Source organism: Magallana gigas, chromosome 7 (assembly GCF_963853765.1).
Source record: "Magallana gigas chromosome 7, xbMagGiga1.1, whole genome shotgun sequence".
Classification (NCBI taxonomy): domain Eukaryota; kingdom Metazoa; phylum Mollusca; class Bivalvia; order Ostreida; family Ostreidae; genus Magallana; species Magallana gigas.
This window is the reverse complement of record NC_088859.1, coordinates 29337686-29358665: the sequence shown is the minus strand read 5'-3', so window position 1 is coordinate 29358665 and position 20980 is coordinate 29337686. Positions and strand designations below refer to the sequence as shown.

The following is a 20980-nucleotide window of genomic DNA, read 5'->3' as shown; positions in this document are numbered from 1 at the left end:
TACATTTACAAATCATAACAATCAGAAGTGAATGTCAGGAGGACAAAATTTTCAAGGCATATTCTTCATTTTTTTTTAATGTTTGATGAAGGGAAGGTTTGCATGTTTCAGAGAATGAAAATTGACCTGATGGGAGATGACGTGATAGAGATTCGTGATGGAGACTCTGGCAGCACCCCTCTCCTGGAGAAGTATACGGCCAGTAACAACGATGATGTAGACCTCCCTCTCTCCCAGTCAGAGCCCGTCATAGGGAAGAGGTTCGTGTTCTCCACAAGCAATGTGATGTACGTCATCATGAGGACCAGTGGTTCTACGTCAGGCACTGGGTTTTCCTTCCAGTACAGACAAGGTACTTTTTATCCTCTTTTTTTCATTTGTAGCATGTCTGTTTCGATGAACTATTTTGAAGAATGCTTATTTTCCCTCTATGTTTTGTAGGATATTGATTGTTGCATGATTTTGTATGTACTTTTGTGTTAAAAAAGATACCAATAGGATTTTTTAGCCTTAGGTGATTAAGATAAAGATATGAAATTATTGTGTTAAAATGTGCAAATTTTATCATAAAAAAATGTAATGACAATGCTATAGTTATCATCAGTTGAATAAAAAAGTATTCATTCTCTTTTTCCATTTAATAGTAAATTATTGTTAAGAATAAGAGAAAAACACATCTCATATTAGTAAATATGATTTGAACAAACCTTAGATACACAAGTAATTCATCTATATTTAATATAAAACCTCTGGAATCGCCATCCAAGTCCCTGATGATACACATGTACCTTGTTGTGTTTTCAGGATGCGTTGCTAGATACACTGCGGATGCAGGGGAGATAACCAGTCCAGGATATCCTAATGTGAATTACGCCAATTTCCAGACGTGTACTTGGACTATAGATATATCCAGTGGCAAAGGGGTCAAAGTTATGTTAGATATATCAAAGGGCTTTGAAATTGCAGATAATGAGGACTTCATTCAGGTAATAAGGAAATGTACGACTTATCTCATTTAAGTTGCCATGTTTCAAATGCTATGTTTAGTACCTTGATGATATGAAAAATTGTGAATATATATACATAACTAGAAACGATCTCGTTACGAGTAGATCTTCCGTGCAATTTCTGTTGTAAATGATACAATTTCAGAAAAAACACCCCCCCCCCCCCCCCTTACTCTCACATAATGTATGAAAATCCCTAATTGCATAATTAATGGTTGTGGCAATGAATTTTTCAAACAGATATTGTTACGATCAACAACTTTGATTCTATATGATACTTTACAAAATCTTTATCGTTTCAAGTTATTTTTATATACTTTACAAGTCTCTTGGTCCCTAAATAAAAGGGCCCAGCACCTTTATTCTTGATTTTCTTGAGAAGGTCTCACAAATACTTTTTTTTCTTGCACCTATCTAAAATTGTTGTTCATTTTTGAGATGCAAATGATTTAATATTTTAAGGGCCAGCCCTCTAGATCCTTAATGGGGACATACATGGATGTTTTTAATAGTGGAATTGGTTAGAATCATCAATTCAGACATTTTCTAATCTACAATGCTTAACAAAATATGTCTCCTTCTCTAGATATAATGCATCAAAGTTAAAGAACTTTAGCCAGCCCCTTTGTTTTGATTTTGTTGGAAAGAACTTTTGAAAAAAAGGTTTGATGATAATTTAATGAGCACCGTGCCAACATAATTATGAGGCAGAAACATGTATAATTATGAATTAGCTATACCGTACATTACTTGCAAAATAAAAATTCATATGGGATACATGTTACATACATTACAAGGTAATCAAGAAGTCATAGAAATTTAAGTCTATTTACTTAGATTTACTGTACAAGGTATAATTTTGCCACATACATTAAGAATTAATTCTAAATTCTATGCTGTGAAATTTCTTGCAAATTACCATTAGATCCTCTTTTTGAGCAATAAAATCAAAAACATATGAAGCAGTGTAATGCAAGATCATAACCTCACAAATAAATGAATTGTTGTTTGTAGATATCAGGCTTGGGGCGAATTACATTGTAAAGTAATGCATTACATTACCATTACTTCTTGAATTTGGGCATTAAATTACCATTACCATTACTTGATTTTCTTGAAGTAATGCATTACATTATCATTACATGAGTAAAGTAATGCATTACCATTACCATTACTTTGTTTTAAAAAGTAAAGCTAATAAAGAGTTTTTGCAAATGTTTCAAATATAAAACACTCTTTAAAATATCTACAGGTTCATGTTCAATCAGTATCAGGTTCAAATTCAATGACTATACAAGAGTTATTCTTTATTTGCTCAATATATAATCATCTTGTGGCATTATGAACAACATATTACATAAGTAAAATGATATTTATAGTCATTTGGCATAATACAATGTGGGATACGAAATAGAGACACAGAATTACATGCATAACAAAAAACAATTTATGGAATAATGTTGCGGTATCAAAAGCTAAATAGAGATATTTCCCCAGATTAAACAAATCTTTATAATTTTGGACACTTAATTGTATAAATTCATAAACAGATGGTTTTTCCAAGTAATATATCTTAAAATACGGTATTTTAATCATATTTCTTTCTACTGAGGACACTTTAAGACAAAAGATTGCTGTTGCACTTTATGATCGAAGTTTTAAAGGGTTCATCTTTTAACTGCATCCTGTTAGTTTGAAAATCTTCCCAGCTATACTAAATAAATGTTTTACAGGAGCAGTCGAAGCTTGGACTGAAAAGTACTGTTTGACGATCTCTTTCTTAGGATATATTAAGTGCAATAATAGAAAAAATACATGAATCTTGTATTTTCTATCAGTCCAAACTAATGTACAATGTACTTAATATACGAGAGAGAGAGAGAGAGAGAGAGAGAGAGAGAGAGAGAGTAAGTAAAAATATTTTCAAATGGGTTATAATACTGGAAGTGATATTGATTTTCATCATGGATGGACAGTGCATTCATTTTGCTTTTAAAGGTGCATGTCTGTCTCCTATTCTATTGGGACATAGTGAAAGGAAGGGGATTTGGGTGTTTAGCACTTCTTATAACAATACATTGTTTTGATACTTAGATTATCCTGGGGGGCATAGTGTATTGTTGACACATTTCTTATTGAAGTGCAGACTGATTAGAGTAAATTGTTTAAACGATTAAAACTCTTAATAACAACACTCTTGAAAATGTTATGAAATTGTGCTGATATATTTAGTATTAAATATTATAACAATTCAAAAATAAATCTTTAAAAATATTTTTAATAATACAATTAAAACATTTTTATCTCAATAATTATTTCTTTCTTCTTTAAAAATAAATTTAATCAAATTCTATTTCAACTATTCATTTATTCATCACATTTTTTAAAGTGAACATGCACAAATAAGCATAGTAATGCATAGTAATGCCATGTAATGCCAGCATTACACTAGATTTTGGAAAGTAATGAATTACATTACCATTACTTGTAATGCTAATTTTGTGGCATTACACATTACTAGCATTACTTTGAAAACATGTAATGCATTGCAATGCATTACCATTACATTTAGCATTACCCCAAGTTACAAATTACCATTATATCCTCTTTTTGAGCAATAAAATCAAAAACATATGAAGCAGTGTAATGCAAGATCATAACCTCACAAATAAATGAATTGTTGTTTGTAGATATATATCTCTATCATTTTAAGGTATACACTGGTACTACCGATGATTCCGGAATTGCTGCCCATGGATCAGGAGCTGGGTTCACGACCATCTCTCTATCCAATGATCAGCCCTTTCACAGTCCCAATGGGAAAATGTTCATCAGATTCAAATCTACTGCTATCACAAACAAGAAAGGATTTAGACTTCTCTACTCTGTTGGTGAGAATTTAAATTTATGAGGTGGTAACCTTGTACTTACCATCAAAATATTATAATTTAATTATGGCAATTCTGTTTGAGGAAAGAAAAAAAAAAAAGATTTATAATTTCAAGCACATCCCCCACACATCCTCTTTTTTACAGAAAGAATTAGTTTTATGATTGCTTGATGTTAAAAGTTCCATTAAAAGATTGAAGGATGTTTTATATATTGTCAATAATAGTATGTGAGGTTTTTTTTTTAAGACTGCCCAGACCCTGGTTTGACAGAAGCCTCTGAGGTGAACCGCTCACAGACAGCTGTACAATTACGTCAGTTTGACAACGAGTTCACTGTTAACTGTAAAAATGGATACAGCTTCCATTCTGATGAGTTAAATTTGCGCACACTAAGAATGAAATGCATGTATGGAGGAAAATGGTTGGTTGAGCAGAGAACTCGTACAATTCCCCAATGTAAACGTGAGTATGTAACCTTTGACTAATTTACACATTGTAATTTTTGAATGTGTGACTTCAAGTGTTCTCATAAAACAACTAACCTTAAAGCAATGTCAATGTCAGGTAGACAAAATATCAAAACATTTAAGTTTATTGAGTTTATTTTCAACAACACAAAGTAATATTTCATGACCATGCACATTTACAAGTACACACATGTACCAGTGATGCAATAACTTTAAGCATTTTATTAATAGCCAATTACTGTGGAGAACCAGTGGCTGTTGAGAATGGTTACATTTCACACTCCAGTGGTGTCGTGTTTGGATCGTTTGTGACCTTCACCTGTTTCCCAGGGTTCTCTCTGCTGGGTTCTGCCAACATCACGTGTCAGGCCAATCAGTGGACCAGCAGGCCACAGTGTGTTTGTAAGTCTCCATATTCATTATTCCGAACACTGAATTTTTTAACAATTAAACTGCATGTAAATTAAGTTTTTCATTTTAAAAGATGTGCAGTAGTGAATATGTTTGCATGAAGCTTGGCAGATTTATGGAAGCATAATTGTTTTGTAAAACTTTCTGGACTGTTGATACCTCTTTATACTTAATTATGTTCAATTTTTATGTATGCAGTAACCAATGTTTTGTAAATATATGTATAAGAAGAGGGAAATAATTCAGCTGAAGTTCATCAAGTAAATGATTCCTCTCAAGTGAGAATTATACAAATGATTATTTGCAATTGATGGTAACAAATGATGACCTATTAATTTAATTTCTATCCCCAGCTGCTAACTGTCCAGCCCTGCCTACCATCAGCAATGGCCAGCTCTCCAGCAGCGGCGACCAGTATGCTGCCATTGTTAACTACACCTGTAACGCCGGGTACCAGTTGATTGGAGCACCAATCTTGTTTTGTCAGTCCACAGGCCAATGGACAGCTTCAGCTCCTAAGTGTATAAGTATGTATAGATGGCTATATAGATTTGTTTTATGTTTGATTTGACATAGAGCTATTGTGTGATTTCTTAACATTATGTCATTTTCTTAATAATATATAAATTCAGGTACACATGTATATATCTATCACAGCAATTACAGTTTAGCCTATTCTTAATTGGTTAAAATAAATAATTTTAAAGAGACAGTATGGGGCGTCTTATCAAAAACCCGACTTGAAAAAATTTTCCGATCGGGTTTGGTATTTTTGTACTACTCATGAATGTATAAACTTTCAGTAAATTACAAAGTTCTCCGTGCAATAAATCTAATTATATCATTAAAATTAATAATTGCGTATAACCTTATCACATAAATACATTGCAATGTGTTCGGGGTTCAGCCTTTTATAATATTACGCATGCGTATTTACTGTAAACAAAACACATGCAGGGCTCGCGAAGAATTTCCTGGACAAGTTTGTTGATAAAAATATGTCTTTTCTACTTCTCATAGGTAAAAACTGTTCAAAGTTTTTAAAATAACCACAATTATTATTTTGTAAGCATGTATTTTTCGTGTTTATCATAGGAGTTGCTACAACCTAAATCTATTTTTATAAATGAGGCCCCTTGAGGGGTTATTTGACATATATATATATATATCTATTCATTTTAAAATGAACCTGAATTTGTAAAACATTTATAAATTATCGAGAAAGAAAGGATGTGTTTCATTTAGGGAATCGCTTTAACCTCGTTTTCCATGATGACCGTAGTGGGACGAAGATCTTGTAGATTTAAGCAGTGTCAATTACTGTCAATCAAAGTCCACGTGGTACAAATAAACGAAATAAGATTACTCCAGTTTGTACGACCCTTGAATTTGCGGAAGCTCATAATTATGTTAATTAAGTATGTGAAAGGGATTTTCATGTATTTCAACTTTTACAATTAACGTTATTTCTTATTTCCTAACTATACAATAGGTAAATCTGAAGTTATTCACACATGTGTTTTCAGCTGTACTGTCTCTTTAACTTTAAAATTTTTTACAGAAACAACGTGTCCCATTCCTGCAATAAAGAATGGCAGGGTGTCCTCTTCCACCTTGCCTAAGTTCCAAGAAACTCTGACGGTAACCTGCGATGTAGGATACATTGTGAATGGATCTGCCACCATTACATGTGGGGATGACAGGAATTTTGATGCTGTGCCCAATTGTATTGGTATGAAAATGATTACCGGACAGTATATTCATGCAACCATATACAGTCACACCTGCTGTTACGGCCACCTTTAATCAGCGGCCACTCGCTATTAACGGCCAGTTTCAATCCCGACTGTTTAGTTCTCCACTATTTTTTAACTCATTTAAGCGGCCACCTGTAGTAACGCAGCCAGCGGCCAGTATTTTTAGGTCCCGTAGTTTCAACATGCCCGTTTTAAATGGCCATTTTGTCTGTTTTGTCACATGACTTCTGACTCTGACATGTGACCCCGTATCGAGATAAGCCAAACTTAGACAGCTGATAATGAGTTAATGACAAATAATTGAGTGTGTTATTTGATGTTTCCTGAGATTTAATGAGATAATTGATTATAACACCAGTTTTATGTAGTTTATATATCTGCGTGTATTTATATACTTCATTTCAATGTTAATAAATCGCTAGTCTTGACATGTACAGTAATTTTCGATAATACCTTTTTTAGCTCACCTGAGCTGAAAGCTCAAGTGAGCTATTCTGATCACATTTTGTCCGTCGTCCGTCTGTCCGTCTGTCTGTCCGTCCGTCCGTCTGTAAACTTTTTACATTTTGAACTTCTTCTCTAAAACCGCTTATCCAATTTCAACCAAATTTGGCACAAAGCATCCTTATGGGATGGCGAATATAAATTGCAGAAATAAAAGTACGATCTGTATTCAAAGCGGAGAAAACCTTGAAACTGTAGAAAAAGGGGGGTGCATTTTTAAAAATCTTCTTCTCAAGAACTACCGAGGCAAATTCAACGTAGTTTAGCATAAATTATCCTTATGGGAAGGAAAATATAAATTGCAAAAATTAAGGTCTAATTCAGTTTCAAATCTGAGTTATTACGAAAATAATGATAAAGGAAAGGCGTGTTTCGTTCGGCATCCGGTAAAATGGGTAGGCAAGACTTGGCCTGGTCAAAACAAAAGATTGGCAGTTATTAATCTGCCAATCTCATTAAAATTTCAGGATATTTGATGGACCAGTTATATTTGTATTCGCTGTAAATATTGCCGCAAAATAATGCGTATTTGGAATTGACGATTGCCGATCTACCCCGGCTTTTATTTTGCCACGGCCCGGGTTTGCATACCCATTTTACCAAGACTCGTATTCCATACTTCTAAAACGAGGTTCTTTGTTTAAAGCAGCCATGACATTATACGAAAAAGGGTCGATCTGACTATGATGAATTTGCTTGTTTATGCAACAGTTCGTGTATGAAGGGAAATTTTTGAAACAGGCAAAATATATTGGTGCCGATTTTGTGAAGTAAATTGAGGCTAAATATTTCAATGCGTTGACAGATTTCACACATGACGTTGGTGTTAGCTTGGACTGATTTTCGTTTCGTATTCATTATTTATGCTTTGTAATTTAACCTGGGAACTCTCGTATTTCGTGATTTTTACGTATCAATTCAAACAGAGACTTCGGTAGATCAAACAGTTAACTCTTTACCTGCGCAAATTAAGCAAAATCTGATGTATCAAAAAAGTACTGAAATACAATTCATTCTATCGGTAATTCGGCATTATCTTTTGCGTAATGGTAGATTAATGCAATAGGTTTTGTTGAGATCGATGCTCGGCATTTTCTCGAGTTTATTCAGTTTAAATAGAGTTTGATATCGCTGAAGGAAATATGTAGGTATATATACATGTGTATATATGATTCATTTCGAAAAAATAAATTGTGTTCTTTAATTGTTATAGTGCATGCATGTTTCTTGTGTTTAATTGTTTACAATTTCTATTTACTAACCATATTTGAGTGTTAAGCTTCGAATTATAAGCAATTAAGATACAGAGATTTGCTCACAATTCTATGTTTGTACACAGATCTTAAAAACTAAAGATTAAAAAAGTAAAAGATTTGTCAATATTTATTAAGAAAATTTTCAAAGTCTGTTCTTCCAGAAACCAATTTTAACAACTTATTGTATTGTAAACTTAACCTTTTTTCGTCATTATTACTCCTACTGTACATGTGATCCTTGACTGTGTTTGTGTACATTTGTATAAACTGATTTTGAACCTTAAATACCAATGAACTGGTCTTGAGTGAATAAAAGAATTGAAAATCTTAGGCCATTCTTTTTTTCCATTTTTAATGGTGAATAGGAAATACCAAGTTAAAAATCTTAAGCTGAATGTAATAAAGTCATGTCAACAAAATATGACTCAAACCTAGGGAAACTGTGAGCTCTCTATCTTGCTTATAATTCTACGATTGACGCTGAAATTTTGGTTGAACATTAGAAATTCTATATGAATTAGAGTATGTTAAATACTTGTACAAAAAAAATAAAAGAATGATATTCTGTATATACCTACTCTCTGGGGTCCCCTCATTATACAATAAATAATGTGAAATCTACATCAATTTTGATAGTTTTTCAGACACGAGTAAATAAAAACGACATCTTTAAAACAGTTTCCATAGTTTTGACACATTTCTGTTATGGGGATAAAATAATTATCGCTATTCCTAAGAAAATATCACAGCGGAAAATTATCCTGGTTTGTATGCGAGGTAAATAACAGTCATTTTATTATAATGGAAAACAAATTAAATTTTTGAATGTTTTAATTTGAGGAATTGAGCACATTGAGGTACAATTTTCTTCTTCACATCTATACATGAAGGATTTTTTAAATAAAATACAATAACTATTATATATATTTTTTAAATACAATAACAAGTAAGTAGTTGATGAAACAAATGTACCTATATGCTCTCATATATTTTGATCGCTTTACAAAGTGTGTGTGTGTGGGGGGGGGGGGGGGGGGCAGAACGAAAATATAGGGAATTGGAAGTTAACAACTTAACAGTGTACCCCTACCAAATGTTTAGTTTTATATCTTGCGTAGGATTTTCTTATTCTGGTAAAAAATAGTATTTCATGAAGGTACAATGTCAAAGATTACGTGTATGCAAAAATAATTGTAAAATTCGAATACTTGACAATATTTATTTTTTGTTATTCTACCGAGGGACCATATGGCACAATATCTTTTGAACGCCAATTGTTGCTCAGGTGAGCGATGTGGCCCCATGGGCCTCTTGTTCTAGATAATCTCTTTGAGAGAATAAAAGGTGTGCTTATTATACATCCAAATGGAATTTTGACACTTTTTTAAGAGGTGAAACATTGTATTACTACTGTAATTGAGTACATAGCTTTTGAACGGAAACACTACTTTTGTTTGTTTACTGCATTTAATCAATTGAAAATTGTTTGGGAATATTTAGCAGAAAATGTTTTGCTCTTAATCACCTGATAGATAAATAGAATTAAAAAGGCCATTTAAAATTAATACAAACTGTTTATTCAGCAATCCGAGCTGTGCATTCACCGAGTCCAAGAACACTGCCATACAGATGCTATTTATAAATCTGTGCAATAGAGCCAAAATGATTATACTCGTGTTTTTTTTCTTCACTAATTTGAAATCTGGAATAAGAGGCCACCTGTCTTAAGCGACCAGTTTGTCATTGTCCAACAAGTGGCCTCTTAAAACAGGTGCGACTTTTAATGTACCTGTATAGAACATGTCGGCATTAATTAAATTTACTCAGAAGATAGATGGATAAACTTGGATATCTCTAATTTTTTAACCAGTCCCATCTACTTGGATATAACGAAGTCTGACTGTAAATACCAATTTATAACTTAATTTTTAATGATTCATACCTGTTAACCCTCCCGCATTGCGCGGGAGACTCTCGCAAAACGGCCTAAAAATCTAAGATCTCCCGCATCCAACCTATCACCCGCGCGGGAGACAAATTTCTCCCGCAATCGTATTTGTCTTCCCCATTACCCCCCCCCCCCCCATTCTGAATCTTTACATGCAAATTTCAACATCCACTGCGGGTTTTTCTCCGATTTTGAACTCAAAAAGCTGCTGTGTAGCTTGAATATATCAAAATCCATCCAAGTACTGTCTACCGTGATCATAGTATGACATGTTATAGCCCAGTTTACTTCTTACGATTACTTCCGGTTTTGACCTAAATCAGTTACGTATTTAGTTATGCATAGGCCTTATAAAAAAATAAGTGAAAGGTTAAAACATCTTGATTTTACTCTGTAACACCAAAGAAAACAATAACAGCCGGTGGTGTCACTTAACAGGTGCACAGGTAAAGCACCCAAGCCACGTGCAGTGAGTCGTGACTAATTCTGTCTGGCCAGCACGGTCGGTAAAAATCAAAGTGAGTTTGGAACACGGAGTGTTTATACAAGCTACCAATAAAGTGAAGCTCGAGGAAAAAGTGTAAAAGCATTTCACAAGAGTTTTTAAAGTTTATAGTACCGGTATAATGAATTACAGGGATGCTATAGACATTACAACAGAGATCATTTTTTAATGATACTGGAGAAATACATGTTAAAATTGTTTTGTGAATTAAAAATCTATCCTATATATAAGAAAAAAAATAGTTTTAATGAATATTATTTTCTGGTATTTTCTTAACTGGGTTTCACTGCATATTCAAAATAGGCAAAATAAATTTTCTGTGTTTACCCTAGATGTCAGCATGCAGTGATGGTTCAATACTGAACAATAGAAAGACTTCATATAAAAAGTGGCACTATTGACTTCTTGTATTGTACCATGCAAACAAAATAATAGTTTTCTGAACATGTACAGCAACACAAGTTGTAATTGCACACTGGTAGTCATAGAAATAATAAAATTTAAAATGATTGCAAATGCATTAATTACAATGGTAAAATAAGGTATCTAACAGTATTTTTAATATATATTTGCTTTTCACGTGAAAAAACGTCGTTTACGCAAAATCTCCCCCATAGCCAAGTTGGTAAGGGGGAGATTCTCCCACATAGCAGCTTTGAAAGGTTAACAGGTATGATAATTATGGTATCATATCCGTATTCAGCAGCTGCTATACCCTGGTACATGTATTTATGTAGTGGACCTGTATATAATATTCAAACACACATGGTTTTCTGTGAATAAGAATGGAAGTTACAATGCATGTAAAATTAAATACATGTACATTGGTTTAAAACGTGGTTTTTTTTCGATTTTAGATCAAAATGAATGTGATACAACAAACGGAGGGTGTTCTCAGAACTGTATCAATACAGAAGGCTATTTCTACTGTACCTGTAATGCTGGTTATAAACTGAATGCAGACAAACGGCAGTGTGACGGTGAGGATAAGTTTATATAAACAAATAAATATAGCATATGTAAGCTGTAGATTTTAACAGCCTGACTGGAAATGAACTTCAATAAATTATGAATAATTAATTGCAAGTATTAGTACATGTGATGCCAACTGAAAAAAAAATATAATCCTGAATGAATATAGACTATAATAAGGTCTCATTCAAGAATTACTTTAGAGAACTCTGTTCTGTCTTGTAGATATTGATGAATGCACTGCTGATAGTCCAAAGAATGGCGGATGCTCTCAGATTTGTACAAACTCTGTTGGGTCCTACACTTGCTCGTGTGACCAACCCGGATATGTTCTGTTTGATGTGGATGGTAGATCTGGCTATACCATTCAGTCTCCAGATGATGGAAACAAGGCAGGAGATGTTTATCATCTTGGACATAGCTGTGTTCGTGAGTGTTAGGCATAGATAAGATACTACTTGTACCTGCTTGGTTATAATATGACCTGGACAGTTTTCTAAGTTCTGTATTTAGAATCAACTGAAAAATCAAAAGGAACTTATGCTAATTTTTCTGTTATTTTTCCCCAAAAGGTCGAAACTGCTCTGAGCCTGCTGTGGTTAATAATGCGATGCTGATGACAAAGCGTGCAATACATCGATACATGGACAAGATCACGTTCATGTGTGATTTGGGCTATGTAAAGTCTAGAGGAGAAGAAACTTTCACCTGCGGGTCAGACGGGCAGTGGACGCCTTCACAGACCACAAATCTGTTGGAGTGCTCAGGTCAGTGATAGAATTACATCACATTAAATAGTGCCTGTAATGATTAAGTTTTATTGTAAAAATTTTTCCTTTGAACTTTGATTAAAATTTCAGTGGCAACCTGCCCTGTGAGTGACTTGAATACACTGAACTTAAATAATCGCCCCACTCTTAGTACCACAAACCCGGTCAGTTACTTGGACTATCTGAACATGACGTGTGATGTCCCAGGGAAGGGCACAATTGTCAATCAGCAACAGTGCTTGTTTGACAAGAAAACCAATACTTACGCCCTCTATGGTGCTTCTTATGAATGTGAAGGTGAGTTAGTCTACATTGTACTTGTAATTTGGATAATTTTTTAAGGTCTTCCGTTCCAACGGAAGACCTTCTTGTTATTCAACGGTTTCTTTTTCTTTATTAAGGTCTTCCGTCTTCAGCGGAACACCTCACTGTTTTTCTATGGGTTCTCATTAAGGTCTTCCGTTTCCAACGGAAGACCTTATAGTGATTGTAGTGTTTCTTATTATTTTTAAGGTCTTCTGTTTCCAACGGAAGACCTTATAGTGATTGTAAGGTTTTTTATTATAAGGGTCTTCCGTTTTCAACGTAGGACCCTTTTGTTTTTCTTCGGTTTCTTTTTATTATTATTATACTTTTTCTTTTTTTTCTGACTCCTTTTTTGCTTCATAACTCAAAAAGTTTAAAACCGATTCTAATGAAATTTTTAGAGATTTTAGCACGTTAGCGTCCCTCAAAGATGTAAAAGTTTTAAAGAGAACGTCACCTCAGTTTTGACGTGACGTCATTTTTAAAAATTTAAAAAAGTCATTTTGTCTGGGACTTTTCTCAAAAATACTTTAAGATACAGGTTTGAAATTTTGAACGGTAATAAATTTGTCATTTTACCTCTGTAATAGGGCCGGAAATAAAAAATCCGTTACTTCCGGTCGAAACCGGAAATGATTCAAATTTTTCGAAAAATTAATTTTTTTGATCAAATTAAAAACGTATATGTAATTTGTAGAGCTTAATAAGCTGAACATATCACTGAAAAATGTTTGAAAATCAGACGATGAATTACAGAGTTATTGGGGTTAAAAATTGATTTTTCCGGAATTTTTTATTCCGCGTCCTTGGTTTAAAAAATAGTGTAATCTTCAAAGTAAGATTAACTTGTACCAAAAATAATTGTTAAATCGTACTTGAACATACTCGGAGATTTTTTTTGTTAAATCGTTCTTGAAATCGGAAAGGTTTTTGTTAAGTCGTACTTAAAATCATTCGTATTTTGTTAAGTTGTACCAGGAATAATTCGATTTTTTTCATTTTTTTATTTCAGTTACTCTTGTTATTGGTCTTAGAGCTCTGCTTCTTACAGGAACTTCCTGCTTTACTTCCGAAATTAACGGAAGACCCACTCGTTGCTTTGCAACGAGGTTTGCTCTAGTTATTATTTTTTCCCCAGTTTTTGTCCACAAGATTTCTCAGTGATGACTTGATAGATTTACATAAAGTTTTCAGAATTGATAGAAAATGATCATATCTCTAGGCGTTTTTTCATTTTATATTGTATATTCTATAATATTGTATCATACAATTTTGTATAATATGATATTAGTTTCTGTAATATAGAATTATATCACATGAAATTGTATAATATGATACTGTTATATAATATCGTATCATACGATATTGTATAATATGATATTGGTTTATAATATGAAATATTATCACATTACATGAAATTGTATTGTATGATACTGTAAAATATATTATTGTATCATATAATATAATATGTATAATATAATATTGTATTATATAATATTTTACTTTATCACATAATATTGTATCATTTGATATGATACAATGTTGTATCAAATAATATTGTTTCATATGATACAATATCATATTATGTATCAAAAATGATACAGTATCATACAATATCATACTATATTATTTTTAAATTTTTTGATCAAAATTAACCAATATTATATGTAAATCATATCTGTTAACATTGAAAATGAAAAACGAAGTTCTTAGGAACAAGGTAACATATTTACCTGTAAATCGAATATATTAAATCGTACGCCTGAGTGTATACCTGCGTAAACATTAACTTTTATGCAATATAATTTTGTTGCATCATATTTTACAGAAACAAAACTATTTATGATATAATTTATATTTAATTTAAATCCGAGTTGTTATTTTCCGTGTGATATTTGATTTCAGGCTGAAATGTTCTCGGCAATCAGCTAGGGTGAGTGATAATGAAAACAATGTTAACAAATCGTACGCGGAATGTGTATCTGCGTAAATATTTATTATACCCCCGCTCCGAAGGAGAGGGGGTATACTGTTTTACCCTTGTGTGTCTGTCTGTCTGTCTGTCCGTCTGTCTGTCCGTCCGTAACAAAAATTTCTGTCGCATTTATCTCAGCAACTATTTATCGCAGATGCTTGAAATTTTAACACAGTGTTTGTATAGGCATGCCATATTGTGGGATATATTTTTGTACCAATCGGACGTCAACTTCCTGTTAAATGACGACTTTGCTTATTTTTTAACCAAAATTTTCAAACAAATTTCATCAAAGATTTCTCAGCAACAATTTATCGCAGATGCTTGAAATTTTAACACACTATTTGTGTAGGCATGCCATATCGTGGGATATATTTTTGTACCAATCAGACGTCAACTTCCTGTTAAATGACGACTTTGCTTATTTTTTGCCAAAATTTTCAAACAAATTTTCGTCAAAGAATTCTCAGAAACTGTTTATCGCAGATGCTTGAAATTTTTACATAGTATTTGTATAGGCATGCCATATCGTGGGATGTATTTTTGTACCAATCAGACGTCAACTTCCTGTTAGATGACAACTTTGCTTATTTTTTAACCAAAATTTTCAACCAATTTCCGTCAAAGAATTCTCAGCAACTATTTATCGCAGATGCTTGAAATTTTAACACACTATTTGTTTAGGCATGCCATATTGTGGGATATATTTTTGTATCAATAGGACGTCAACTTCCTGTTAAATGACGACTTTGCTTATTTTTACACAGTGTTTGTTAAAGCATGCCATTTCGTGGGATGTATTTTTGTACCAATCAGATGTCAACTTCCTGTTAAATGACGACTTTGTTTATTTTTTGCCAAAATTTTCAAACAAATTTTCGTCAAAGATTTCTTAGCAACTATTTATCGCAGATGCTTGAAATTTTTACACACTATTTGTATAGGCATGCAATATTGTGGGATATATTTCTGTACCAATCAGACGTCAACTTCCTGTTAAATGACGACTTTGCTTATTTTTAGCCAAAATTTTCAAACAAATTTTCGTCAAAGATTTCTCAGCAGCTATTTATCGCAGATGCTTGAAATTTATACACACTATTTGTTTAGGCATGCCATATTGTGGGATATATTTTTGTATCAATCGGACGTCAACTTCCTGTTAAATAATGACTTTGTTTATTTTTTGCCAACATTTTCAAACAAATTTTCGTCAAAGATTTCTCAGCAGCTATTTATCGGAGATGCTTGAAATTTTTGCACAGTGTTTGTTAAGGCATGCCATATTGTGGGATGTATTTTTGTACCAATCGAACATCATCTTCCTGTTAAATGACGACTTTGTTTATTTTAGCCAAAATTTTCAAACAAATTTTCCTCAAAGATTTCTCAGCAGCTATTTATCGCAGATGCTTGAAATTTTAACACACTATTTGTTTAGGCATGCCATATTGTAGGATATATTTCTGTACCAATCGGATGCCAGCTTTCTGTTAAATGTCGACTTTGCTTATTTTGCATATTCACATCAGAGCGGGGGTATCACTAGTGAGCATTGGCTCACAGATATCTTGTTTAACTTGTCTGTAATAATTCGTTTTAAATGAATCATTTTCTTATTCAGAAAGAAATGTACTTATGACAGATTTTATATTTACTCTAAACAAGAGTTGGATTTATATAATTAAACCCGCTATTTTCTGAGTGATTTAATCTCGGGCTGAAATATTCGCGGCGATCTAAAAAGAAATTCCAAGTAAATCTTTATTTGTACGTGTTCTCTCTCAAATTGTGCCATTTTCAGTTTGTTTGTAAATATCGTTAAAAGCGACCATACGTTTATCATGAACATCGTTTATCCTTTCCTATTGTGTATCAATCCTATCATATCGTGCGTGTATACTGTACTATCGTGCGTAAATCCTATCCTTTCGTGCGTGTATACTGTTCTATCGTGCGTTAATCCTATCCTATCGTGCGTGAATCCTATCCTATCGTTTATCTTGTAAAAAATAACGGTGCGGGTACTGTATTGTACATTGTCCAGATTGTTTGTATTATGACTCCATTAAGCTGATTTTATCATACCTATTATTCCTCAGGTGAGCTATGTGGCCCATGGGCCTCTTGTTTCATATTTCATTCATTTTACATAAAATAAAAATATCAGTATGAAATTTTACATATGTCATTAATATAATGTTAATTTAGCAAATAAATTTTACTTCCAATGAGATATCTCGAATATCTCTATGTAGCTTTCCTTTTTACAAATTTGATGTCTTCGAGATTTTTGTCACTGTAAGTGATTGAGACACAAAGCTATCATGATTGATAGAGATTTGATTGGGGATATGTTTAACGGGTTTAATTTTGTCAACTGTCACTTCCTGTTCTTACCGGAAGGGTTCAAACAAAACATGTTTTTAACAAGTTTAACTGACTTTCTTGAGTGTTTCATCTAGCCTGATAAATAGTGATGTACGCTTAACAAATGTACGAGAAATACCAGCTTTTGTTTTTATTAATTACATCCATTTGTCCGTTTCCGGTCCCGAGACAAAAAATATTGTTTTAAAGAGATCTAAGATTTGGCAGAGACTAAACAACCAAACTATGAGGAAAGATTGACTTATGATTGTACAAATGGTTAACTTTTTTTTTAGTTCGGCGTTACTCCCGGTCGTCACAGAAAGTACTTCAAAAATTGATGTCTTTTTCATTCTCTTTGTTTTACATGTAAATAACGTCTGGATATATCATTCACAATGATCATCATATCCACTTTTTATCTATGTGAGAGAAGCAATGTCTTACAGTTAAATTGATACATGTATATCAAAACAGAAGACCTTTTTGTTGCTTTTGCAACAAATGTCTAGTTAAGGTCTTCCGTTTCCAACGGAAAACCTTGTAGTGATTGCAATGTTTCTTATTAAGGTCTTCCGTTGGAAACGGAAGACCTTATAGTGATTGTAGTGTTTCTTCTTATTTTTTTTTTCCTTTTTTTTTTCTTGAAATTTTCTGGAATGAAAGATAATGATAATATCTCGAGGCGTTTTTTATACCCCCTCTCCGAAGGAGAGGGGGTATACTGTTTTACCCTTGTGTGTCTGTCTGTCCGTCTGTCTGTGCGTCCGTAACAAAAATTTCTGTCGCATTTATCTCAGCAACTATTTATCGCAGATGCTTGAAATTTTAACACAGTGTTTGTTAAGGCATGCCATATCGTTGGATATATTTTTGTACCAATCGGACGTCAACTTCCTGTTAAATGACGATTTTGCTTATTTTTTAACCAAAATTTTCAAACAAATTTTCGTCAAAGATTTCTCAGCAACTATTTATTGCAGATGCTTGAAATTTTAACACAGTGTTTGTTAAGGCATGCCATATCGTGGGATATATTTTTGTACCAATCAGACGTCAACTTCCTGTTAAATGACGACTTTGCTTATTTTTTAGCCAAAATTTTCAAACAAATTTTCGTCAAAGATTTCTCAGCAACTGTTTATTGCAGATGCTTGAAATTTTTACACAGTTTTTGTATAGGCATGCCATATTGTGGGATATATTTTTGTACAAATCAGACGTCAACTTCCTGTTAAATGACGACTTTGTTTATTTTTAGCAAAACTTTTCAAACAAATTTCCGTCAATGAATTCTCAGCAACTGTTTATTGCAGATGCTTGAAATTTTTACACAGTGTTTTTTAAGGCATGCCATATCGTGGGATGTATTTTTGTACCAATCAGACGTCAACTTCCTGTTAAATGACGACTGTTTATTTTTTGCCAAAATTTTCAAACAAATTTCCGTCAAAGAATTCTCAGCAACAATTTATTGCAGATGCTTGAAATTTTAACACACTATTTGTTTTTGCATGCCATATTGTGGGATATATTTTTGTACCAATCGGACGTCAACTTCCTGTTAAATGACGACTTTGCTTATTTTTTAACCAAATTTTCAAACAAATTTTCGTCAAAGATTTCTCAGCAACTATTTATCGCAGATGCTTGAAATTTTAACACAATATTTGTATAGGCATGCCATATCGTGGGATATATTTCTGTACCAATCGGGTCTCAACTTCCTGTTAAATGACGACTTTGTTTATTTTTAGCCAACATTTTCAAACAAATTTTCGTCAAAGATTTCTCAGCAGCTATTTATCGCAGATGCTTGAAATTTTAACACACTATTTGTTTTTGCATGCCATATTGTGGGATATATTTTTGTATCAATCGGACGTCAACTTCCTGTTAAATAATGACTTTGTTTATTTTTTGCCAAAATTTTCAAACAAATTTTCGTCAAAGATTTCTCAGCAGCTATTTATCGGAGATGCTTTTTTTTACACAGTGTTTGTTTAGGCATGCTATATTGTGGGATATATTTCTGTACCAATCGGATGCCAGCTTTCTGTTAAATGTCGACTTTGCTTATTTTGCATATTCACTTCAGAGCGGGGGTATCACTAGTGAGCCTTGGCTCACAGATATCTTGTTTCATTTTGTCAAAAATAATTTCCGGTCGTCCGTTTCATGTCCCGCGTTGAAAAAGCTTGTCACCTCGAGAAATCAGAAATCAGTTATGTATGCGATGTTATATTAACAAAAAATTCTACTTCCGGTGAGATATTTGAAGTATCTTAGGTAGCTTTTTGGAAACATATTTTGTACCCACAAGATCTCAGAAACTATTAATGATCAAGCCCAAAAACTTTCATGGATGGTAGACATTTGATTGAAGATGTGTTTAACCAGTTTCATTTTTTCTTCTGTCACTTCCAGTCCACATAGGAAGAGTTCAAACAAATCAAGCTGTTTATCAGTTTAACTGTTTTTCTTTGATATCTGTTGTTAGCTCAATGAATAATAATGTACAAAGGGCAAGTAAACAAGAAATATTTAATACAATTTTTATTGAGCACTTTCGTTTGTCCGTTTCCTGTCCCGCAACAAAAAACCTTGTCACCTCTTGATCTCAGAAACGGTAAAGACTTGAACATCCAAACAAGCAAATATTTTTATGTTTTGTATTTGCAATAAGGGACCTAATGCGCAAACTGGAAAAGGTCTTAGAAAAAAAAATCTAAAAAAGAAGGGATCTGAAGGGGTCAATATTAAAAACAGCCCTTTAGCTCATCTGATTTTCAAAATCTTTTCGGTTTATAGTTCAGAAGTACGAGTACAAGAGTACAATTTAAAAATTATTGTCCGAGGGCCCACTTTTAGACTCCTTATAGGGGTTTTAAGGGTCTGAAAATGATAATTTTATCCCAATTCAAAAAAAATAAATTTGAAGAGTTATCTCGCTTAGCTAAAAAAAATGATTAACATTAGACCTATTGGCATACCAAAACTCTTGAATCATAAATGCGTACTTTCTTACAGGGGTAGCAACGTTATTGTTGACAAACACTAAGCACGATTCTGATAAACGAACGATCATGCATGATTCACGAACGATCACGCACGATACACGGACAATCACTAACATTGAATTTTACGATACACGAACAAAAACGATAAAACGCGCAACCCAACGATTCTACACCATTAAACACCATTAAACACGCAAAATCAAAATTAATTTTTAAGATAAGAATTAAGGAAACGTATTACTTTAATTTGCATTGCTTTATGATTGTGTTTTATTGAAAAGCGGCATGTACTTTAGTCATGCATTGTTTTATATTTTACGTGTTAACACAAATATAAAGGATTCACACACAAATTAATTTTCTTTTGTCTCCATAATGAATATTAACTTCTATCATAAGTTAAAGAAAATTATGTCTAATGGAAATGAAGATAATGCACGAAATTATTTACATACGAGTTAACTGTTTATGTAATTAAATTCTCTAACGTACGATTTAATTATGCTGGATACAGGTTAATTTGTTACCTTGTTCCATAGAATTTCGATTTTTCACATCCAATATTTTCATAATTTACAGTACATAATTGATTTATTTCTATTTATCATCAATTTTAAAGCGTCTTAATGAATTTTATTTCAAACAAATGTTTATACAATCTACCAAATAATAATGCGTATTCTCATTTGGAAGAAAAACGTTTGGAATAATCGTTTAGTTTAAAACGGGGAATGAATCAGCTTGGCCGCTTTCATTTAACGTGTCGCTCTTGCCAATATGATAGAAATTATGTGTCAAGACACAATGTATGCTTGATATAG

The 20980-nt window shown here is 32.9% G+C and overlaps 1 protein-coding gene across 2 annotated transcripts in view; it reads left to right on the top strand.

The window, feature by feature from the left end:
- LOC117684422 (uncharacterized) overlaps positions 1–20980 on the top strand; it is a 339336-nt gene that overhangs the window by 21728 nt on the left and 296628 nt on the right. For both annotated transcript variants that reach the window (XM_066067796.1, XM_066067795.1), the window contains exons 9-19: positions 112–352; positions 805–986; positions 3721–3898; positions 4145–4360; positions 4597–4767; positions 5130–5303; positions 6338–6508; positions 11604–11726; positions 11944–12147; positions 12291–12485; positions 12579–12785. In XM_066067796.1, the coding sequence (XP_065923868.1) occupies positions 112–352; positions 805–986; positions 3721–3898; positions 4145–4360; positions 4597–4767; positions 5130–5303; positions 6338–6508; positions 11604–11726; positions 11944–12147; positions 12291–12485; positions 12579–12785 (2062 nt within the window). The remainder of the gene's footprint in view (positions 1–111; positions 353–804; positions 987–3720; positions 3899–4144; positions 4361–4596; positions 4768–5129; positions 5304–6337; positions 6509–11603; positions 11727–11943; positions 12148–12290; positions 12486–12578; positions 12786–20980) is intronic.